Source organism: Tursiops truncatus, chromosome 1 (assembly GCF_011762595.2).
Source record: "Tursiops truncatus isolate mTurTru1 chromosome 1, mTurTru1.mat.Y, whole genome shotgun sequence".
Classification (NCBI taxonomy): domain Eukaryota; kingdom Metazoa; phylum Chordata; class Mammalia; order Artiodactyla; family Delphinidae; genus Tursiops; species Tursiops truncatus.
The window spans coordinates 57,579,501-57,588,976 of NC_047034.1; the positions used below are offsets into that span (position 1 = coordinate 57,579,501).

At 40.3% G+C, this 9,476-nt stretch overlaps 1 protein-coding gene across 5 annotated transcripts in view; it reads left to right on the plus strand.

Moving 5' to 3' along the window:
- Positions 1-3,832, plus strand: part of VAMP4 (vesicle associated membrane protein 4) — a 30,494-nt gene extending 26,662 nt beyond the window's left edge. For 4 of the 5 annotated variants that reach the window (XM_019918543.3, XM_073804457.1, XM_019918540.3 and 1 more), the window contains one exon: positions 1,619-3,832. In XM_019918543.3, the coding sequence (XP_019774102.1) occupies positions 1,619-1,627 (9 nt within the window). In that variant the 3' untranslated portion in view covers positions 1,628-3,832. The remainder of the gene's footprint in view (positions 1-1,618) is intronic. The other variant, XR_012331590.1, reaches the window with a different exon arrangement.
- Positions 3,833-9,476: the final 5,644 nt, after the last annotated feature.

Consider the following 9,476-nt stretch of genomic DNA (forward strand, 5'->3'; position numbering starts at 1 on the left):
AACTCTTGCCTTTCCTTTTTCCCCTTAATATTCTTTTTAAAATCAGATCATTCAAAAAAAATTTTTTTAGTGTAGTTGATTTACATTGTTGTGTTAGTTTCAGGTATACAGCAAAATGATTCAGTTATATATTATTTCAGATTATTTTCCATTTTAGGTTATTACAAGATACTGAATACAGTTCCCTGTGCTATATAGTAGGTCCTTGTTGCTTATCTATTTTAAGTATAGTATCTTGTATCTGTTAATCCCGTATTCCTAATCTGTCCCTCCCCCTCCCCTTTCCTCTTTGATAACCAGAAGTTTGTTTTCTATGACTGTGAGTCTGTTTCTGTTTTGTATATGGATTCATATGTATTACTTTTTAGATTCCACATACAAGTGATATCATATATTTGTCTTTCTTTGGTCAGATCATTTTTAATATCTCCTTTTCTCCAAAGCTTCTTTATCTCTGTTTACAGGGATTTTATAAAGATTTGGAAAGTATCTCAGAATAGCCATTTGAAAAATTCCATGGTGATACTCTTTTTAAACAGAAAAAAAGATTTTGTTCTAAAGAAAAAGTCAGTCCTCATCATTTGTGGATTCTGTGTTTGTGACTTCACCTACTAGCTAACATTGATCAGTTACCCCAATGCTTTCAGAGTCATTGGCAGATGCGGTCAGAGAAGCGAATGTTAGTGCACAGTTTCTCACATTTTTGTGTGTCTTGTTGATGCTTTTGCTGTTTAAAAAGCCCCCAAGTATACTGGTGCTGCAGTGCTGGCTAGTGTTGCTGAGCACAGCAAGGCTGTGATGTGTCTTATGGAGGAAATACACGTGTTAGATGAGCTTTGTTCAGGCGTGAGTGACAGCACTGTTGGACAGGAGTTCAGTGTTAATAAGCCAACAGTATATATCCAGTATATAGTAAAATATAGTAAATAAGCCAACAGTATATAGTATATAGTAAATAAGCCAACAGTATATAGTAAATATAGTGTCTTCACACAGAAACATGTAAAACAAGGTTATGTATGGATTAGTTGTCAAAAATGTTGTAGCCAGAGGCTGGCAGGGATTTAAGCCTGTGTTTCTCCTCAGAGCAGTGGTTCAGTGTTTACTCATTCAGTGTTTGTGATGACTTTATAGAACATAACTACTGCCAGTACCAAGAATCAACCCATGGAATGTTGAATAACATAAAGAAGAAAATAAAATCTAACTGTTCTCTTATCACACAGAGATAGCTACTATTAATATAACTATTGTATATACTTTAAGTCTTTTCCTATTTATTAATATATAAACATGTTTTTCAAAAACTAAGATCATATGTATACTTTCTAATAAATATATTGTGAATATTTTCCCATGTTATTAAATATTTAGAAAGTATTTTAGCTGCTTTATGCTATGGTTATATAATAATCTATTTGATCAAAATTCTAATGTTAGACATTTAGGTTATTTCATATTTTTGCTTCTCCATTCCCATTTGTTATCTATCATTTCAGATAAAAGTTGTCCTCATTAACTATTTTCAAACTGGACACAGCTACATTTAGGAGTATTGTTTCTAACATAGCATATGAATCTGACTTTGATGTTTCTTTTTCATTTTTTTCTCTTGCAGTTCTTATAGTTGTGAAATACCGTACTTGATTTGATGACAGATCTTCATTAAACAAAATCTGGGACAATAATAATAAAAGATTGCTGCATAATTTAAATGAAACCCATGTATATAACTTTCAAAGCTTCTTTTTCAAGAAATTAAGAGGCAAGTATCACTTCAAATTGGAGCATTGAGAATGTCCCATTATCTTCTTCCCTTCCAACAAAGTGTGCTTTTAATAATTATGTTTAAGGCGGGGCTGCCCTGGTGGCGCAGTGGTTGAGAGTCCGCCTGCCGATGCAGGGGACACGGGTTCGTGCCCCGGTCCAGGAGGATCCCACATGCCGTGGAGCTGCTGGGCCCGTGAGCCATGGCCGATGAGCCTGCGCGTCCGGAGCCTATGCTCCGCAACGAGAGAGGCCACAACAGTGAGAGGCCCACGTACCGCAAAAAAAAAAAGAAAAAAAAATTATGTTTAAGGCAAAGATAACCAGCCTCGATTTTGCCATATTCCAAAGGTCTAATTTGAAACTAGATACTTGCCAGTTCATTATTTGTATATATAGTTAAACACTGATAATGATATTTCATACTGTTATTTTAATGGCATAAGGACTTGCATTTGTTGCATCAAGGTGGGGGTCAGGCTGGTGATCAGGGAGCCTCTGTAGAGTACCAAATCATTATGCCGAAAGACGTGTGTAACCATTCCATTGATATTTGCAAGATTCTTCTCATATTACAATTGCTTTGCAAGCAATTTTCACATGTTTATGGGTGTAACAAAAGCTAAATGTAAATGTTGCTGCCTTCAGCTATAACTAACAACATTCCAGTAAACCTGTTTTTGACTGTATAAGGGAATGTAGTAATTTTTTGGCATTTGGATTATAGAAATGGGAAATTTAAACAGTGTGAAAAGCATAGTATGGTGTCATAAAACTGGAAATAATAAAATTATTGGAGAGTGTCATTGGAGTATTTGAAAGTGACCAACATAAAGCTAGAAGTCATGGTCTGGTCTGTTTTCAGTTAGCCTCCAATAAGGAGGACCAGTGCAAATGTGAGTAAATGAAATCCACAGGTATCTTGTCCCCTACTTTTCTTTTTGTTAATAGCTTTCCTGTTTAACTTCAACTAGCCCTTTTACCAGAAGTGCTAAAAGTAGCAAAATCATCTGCTTAGAATTTGCGTTTTTTGTATTCCTTCTTTATCTCCTGGAAGATGCATGTGATACGTACAATCCAGTGTCACATTAGCCAACAATAATGAATATAAAAAGTCAGGAGCCTAGCTAATCAGTCAGAGTAACCAAATGCTAGTGTCACCATTAATCTCTGTCTGTTTTTATGATAAAAAGTGTTGTTAACTTTAAAATATGCCACCCTTCTTGGGTTGTTTAAACATGTGAAAGTGAACATACATAGTTCTCTAATGTGTGTGAGGAATAAGTTTTATAATAAAATTGGAGGTTCTGCAGAAACTTGTGTACATGGACATCTTCACAATGTATATATAACTCTAAATTTGAAATAGGAATAATAGAAAGTACCAGTATTTAAATAAGAAAAAAAATGATCCTTATTGCTTTGGTAATTTTAATTCAAAATGTATGAAACATAGAATCTTTGTTTTTTTTTTTTTTTAATTCTACAGGATTAGTACTAAGATGCAAAAATGTTCTCTTTAGAATGGAAAGAATTTGAAGGGAGAAAGCAGATTAAGAGGTATTGAAGACACCTTCAAGTCATGAAGATCTAAATATAATCGCTTAGTATTATAGTCTGCTAAGAACATTTAAAAAGAGATAAAGGTTTTACATTCTCTGGAGTGTTTTCTCTGGTCTCTCCACTTTGCGTAAATGTCAATTACTGTAAATAACATAATAAATAATAAACCCTTTGACAAAAGAGGATACCCAGGAAAATGAGCATTTTTAGAATTTCAGTAGCTAATGTACTTCAGGAATGGGAGTGTTTTAACTGAGTGGACAGAATCAGTACTAACATGTGTGTCCTTGATTTGGGATTGGAACTAGACTCACCAGTGGTTAATTTTCCATTTGTTGGTATAGAAATCTGGTTTCTTCATATCTGTCGGTGAAGAGGAAGATTATTTCTCAAGAAGAATCCACATTTCCAGTGTTTCTTTAATAAAGTATGCTTTTAAATAAAGAAATAAAATTTAAAAAATTTTTAACCATGAAAAATAAAGGAAATATTTATATGACAATACCATGTATACGTAGTTCTCTTTGTATTTAAATATATTGCTGCTGAGAATACTGGTGGCAGCTATGTTACTGTTAGAGCTTTGCACTAGTGGTGGCTTGGCTCACAGTTTGTCATTTCATCTTTCTTGGTCTTCATTAATCCTGAGACCCTTAAAGTGGCTGGCATGTTTATGACTTTATTATCATAACCTTGGAGACATGAGCCTTCAGAAAAAGAAAAATTTGTTCAAATTGATGCCAGGCCTACCTTCCTCCCCTCCCTTAATCATTCTTATTCAGCTCGGATCATCCTGCACTTGAAAAATGAAGTTTCCCCACCATCAGAACTCTCATTATTTAACAGCAATGCAGAGCAACAGAAAAATTCAGGTAGCTTTGTAAATACTAGTTGATACCCAGTGAAATCAGGTCACTATTTTTATAATGCCTGCAACATACCCTCGTGATTTATGTTTAATTACTGAAACCTATTGCCCTGCAGCAGTTTCATGATAATGCTGATTAATTAGTTCCTCCTACTGATTATAACCCAGTAATACCTGTGGTTTTTTGGCCCCTCTATCCTGATAAAGCTCACTGGAAATTGCTCTCAGGTATTATAAACATGGGGATTTCTTGACTAAAGAAAAGTTCATTGTTGAAAATGGAACATTATCTAAAATGGAGGAAGGGTAATTAGTACACATCAAATACAGAAATACCTTCTGTTAGCGCTCCTGTAGATTGCTTATGGTAGTCTTCCTGTGCAGTCACTCTGCACTAGAAAATTATAACTTCATTTTTTTAATAGAAAAATTGGGCATCTTTCAATTCTGTGTAGCATGTGGGTATCCTGGAAATGATTATACGTGTACAAACTGAGAAGAAAAAAAAATGGAAATTTCTCATCAGAACAATCTTAAACATGCTTAATGGCCTGTCAGCATTGTTGTCCACACTATCTACATCTAAATATGTATATACTACAATTAGAAAATACGCAAGAAATTATCTTTTCATGTTGAGAATGAATGCCTTTAGAAGATGTCTAACTGTATTGCGTCAGTATTCCTAAGTCTAGGAAAACCAACTCATGTTAGTCTAAGGTTGTGTTTTCACATGGAAATATGATTGGAGTCAATTTTATTTTTCCCTGAGTGGGATCAGTCCAGAAGCATTTATACACTTGTTTCAGAATGCAGCGTAGTGCTGATGTTTCTGTAGGAAGTTGCTGCAACATAAAGACACTGAGTCAGAAGGAGCTGGAAGGCGCCCTGCTTCTCAATCCATCCACTGTTTCTTCCATGTTGTAGACAAAGTGGAACCATTTCTTAGACTGATGTGGGACTTGAGCCTTCTGTATAAGTTTGTCTTACTCTGACTTTTTCTGGAAATCAAGTAGAATAAGGGATAGGGGGACACAAACTTTTATTCCTGCTCCTGTTTTATTTAAGGAGCTGTTTGGGACAGCTCAGTAGGAATTGAAAGCATGACCAACCCAGCATAGTGCTGTGCTCCTGGCCAGATGAGTGTGCCTAGGAAAACCACAAAGACACCGGTGTGCTTGCTCATAAAGTGAGTGTTGGTGTCCATATTCCTCACTGCAGAGATGGCACGATTGACATAATAGTGGGTCTTTTGCCTTTACCAGGAGATAGTAGTGCTCTTTTATAATAATTGGGTAAAGAAAAATTCTGATTTTACAGTATTTCATTAGGTTCTTTTCATTTGAAAAGGTCTTGAAATCAAATCATCTGTTAAATATTTGAAGGCTACAAAGTAAATTGCATAAATCAGAGATTTTAGTCAGTAAAATGTCAGAAATCAAACTCTTAGAAAACTCAAGCCCTTGATTTTATGCCTGGGGTATGTGTCATTGTTTTAAATTCCACACTCCTTTATTTAAACATTTTGATAAGTGCCTTTGATGTTTTAAGAGGTGTGGTGGGAGATGAGCAATGAAAAAGATGTGCACCCTGTTCTCTATTTTTTTTAATTTGAATTTATGTTTTATGCAGCAGGTTCTTATTAGTTATCCATTTTATACATATTAGTGTATATATGTCAATCCTAATCTCCCAATTCATCCCACCACCACCCACCCATCCCCCACTTTCCCCCCTTGGTGTCCATACGTTTGTTCTCTACATCTGTGTCTCTATTTTTGCCCTGCAAACCAGTTCATCTGTACCATTTTTCTAGGTTCCACATATGCATTAATACACGATATTTGTGTTTCTCTGACTTACTTCACTCTGTATGACAGTCTCTAGGTCCATCCACGTTTCATTCCTTTTTATGCACCCTGTTCTCTAGACTGTCAAGTCTTCATAACCATCTTTACCAGTGTTGCAAAGTTTAGTCCTTGGTGTTCCTATCAGATATGTATTTGTAGCCCCTCCACAGTAAACAGTAAAATAAACTATTTCATAGAAAACAACATTAAGCACTTTCTCGGCTCATTCAATATGTGTTGCCTGTTGCCTTAACTTTAAAGCATAACTTATTTGAAATACCATCTGGCTAATCACCCTGATTTAATCCATCCCAGTTTTCCAATAAAGTACATGGAGGAAAAATAAGAAATAAAAGGTGTTCCGTCACCAAAAACCATGCCCAAGCTATTAAGAGAATCTAGGAAGAATGTCTCAGTGTAAAATTACTGAGTCTCAACTGCAGAAAAACCAATTGCTGGAATACTCATGCTTTACCTCAGTGATGTCTATTTGAAAGGGAGGAAGGGGGACCAATTTCTCTCATGCTTTGTGTTCCAATCAGAAAACCTGGCACCTCCCTCTCAGCTGCATATGCTGCTTTCAGAGGCAACTAGAGTAGTGTTCATTCTCTTCAACTTTCCTCCACCCATAAACTAAATTTTGTCTCTTTAATTCTCCAAAAACGTGTGGGAAGGGGACGATATTGGGGGCATCATTGTACCCAGAGGTATATAGTCTCTATAAATAGAGGGCTGTAGTCAGGAATGGACATGGGAAGGACCCGGGTATGTGCATTCTGAGAATGATGGTATTTAATATAATTCAACCAGTCATTTATGAGAGAACCAGGCAGGAAGGTCAGATCCTACCTGAATTCAACAGTCACACTTTGTGAACAGCTACTGAATGCTAGAAACGTCTGTGGAGCACAACACCCTGCTTTTCAGCTGCAGGTATAAGAAGAGTTTTGACTAGTAGCCAAATGTATAACTGAGCAGGGCCTGGGGTAGTGCACTTACCCTGTGTATTGAGTAAAAAGACTGGATCTCATCCAAGGATGTGTGAAAAGCTGTGCGTGGAGCCTATGAGCACACTGTAAGAAGCGAAAGAGAACATCCTCCTGGGTCATCCCCTGTAACATACAAAAGCACTGTTGTTTCTTCCTTCTTAAAAAAAACAAAACCCGGGGGCTTCCCTGGTGGCACAGTGGTTGGGAGTACGCCTGCCGATGCAGGGGACACAGGTTCGTGCCCCGGTCTGGGAAGATCCCACATGCCGCCGAGTGGCTGGGCCGGTGAGCCATGGCCGCTGAGCCTGTGTGTCCGGAGCCTGTGCTCCGCAACAGGAGAGGCCACAACAGTGAGAGGCCTGCGTACCGCAAAAAACAAAAACAAAACCAAAACACCAACCACCTTTCCTCACCACTTCCCCTGTCAGCCTCCACCTCATATCTTTGCTCTTTATAGCAACAGTCCTTGAAAAAATGTGTCTATGCTTATGGTTTCTAGTTCTTTTTCACTCATTCTCTTAAATGCTTCAGTAAAACTTTTGCCTCCACACTCCAAACTTAAACTCTTGTCAGGATCACCAATGACCTCTACTTTGCTAAAGCCAGGGTTCCAGTCTCAGCCCTCTTCCCTGCACATCAGCAGCATTTGATGTAGCTGATTGTTCTTTTCTCCTTAATACACACTTCCTGGGCTTGGTTTGTTCTTACCTCATTGGTTGCTCCTCTTCTCCCCAGCTCAACATTGGACTGCTCCGGGATTCAGGTCTTGGTCTGAATCACACATCCCCTTTGGTAATTTTATCTAATCTTATAATTTGAAATAACATTTATGTGCTGACAAATCCCAAGTTTGTGTCTCCTGCTTGACTTCTGAATACAGACTTTATTCAATATTCTAGAGGACCTTGGCCAAGATGGCAGAGTAGGAAGGCCCTGAGCTCACCTCCACTTACAGGCACACCAAAATCACAACTATTTACAGAGTAACTTGATCTAGCAGAAATGATCATCTACAACTAAAGATATAAAGAAGGAACCACAGTGTGGTGGGTAGGAGAGGTAGAGTTGCAGTGTGGTTAAGACCCACGCCCCTGGGTAGGCGACCCACAAATGAGAGGATAGTTACAATTGTAGAGGTTCTCCCCAAGGAGTAATGGCTCTGAGCCCCCTATTGGCTCCCCAGCCCGGGCATCCTACACTAGGAAGATGAGCCTCTAGATTCTTGGCTTTGAAGGCCAGTAGAGCTTACATTTGGGAGAACCAGAGGGCTGTGGGAAATAGAGGCTCCACTCTTAAAGAGCACACACAAAAATCTCACATGCTCTGGGATCCAGGGCAGAAGAAGTAGTTTGAAAGGAGCCTGGGTCAGACCCACCTGCTGTTCTTGGAGAGCCTCTGGGAGAGACAGGAGGTAACTGGAGCTCACCCTGGGGACAGAGATGCTGGTGGCAGCCACTTTTGGCAGCTTGTTCTACCATGTGGACACGGGTGCTGGCAAGCACCATTTTGGTATCTTTCCTCTAGCTTATTAGCACTGGGACCTGGCCTTACCCACCAGACTGTTGGCACCAGTACTGGGACATCTCAGGCCAAGCAACTAGCCAGGTGGGGACACAGCCCCACCTACCAGCAGGAGACAACCTTAAGAACCCCTGAGGCCACAGCCTGTCTAGGACACAGCCCTGTCCACCAGAGGGTCCAGGATCCAGCCCTACACACAGTGCATTGGCAGTACCACCGGGACTTCCAAGGTCCTGCAGCCAGAGACCCCAGGACCTGGTGCTGCCCACCAGTGAGCTGTCACTAGCCACAGGAATGCCATCACACATCAGTGGGCAGGAACCAGCTACCCAGACACCCTGGGCCCTAGCCCTACTGACCAGCAGGTGAACACCAGCCCCAGGATGACTGCAGCCCTGCAGCCTGCCATGACAGGACCCAGCCCGCACACCAGCAGGCCAGCACCAGTCTGGGGACTCCCCAGGCTACAGCCCCACCCACCATCAGGCCAATACCAGTTCCAAGACACATTGGACCCCTCAGCCAGCTGCCCCAGGATCCAGCCCTACTCACCAGTGGGCCCGTACCAGCTTTGAGACACACCAGAACCCACACCTAGCCATGTCAGGAACCAGCCCCAACCATCATCAGGATGACACTAGATCCAGGAACCCTGGCCCTGCAACTACCTACTTCAGAACCCAGCTCTGTCCACCAGCAGGCCAGCACTAGCCCTGCCCACCACCCAGGGTTCCACAGCCAGCCACCATGTGACCCGGCCCAACCAGTAGCTGCACCCTCTGCACAAGGTAGTGCCTGCAACCTACCGGACTGGGAGCCAGCCATGCCTACCAGACCACCCACAGTAGTCAGCCCGCCACAATAGAAGGATCCATACAGCCCACAGAGGGGGCACCTCCAGAGCATACAGCTCTGGTG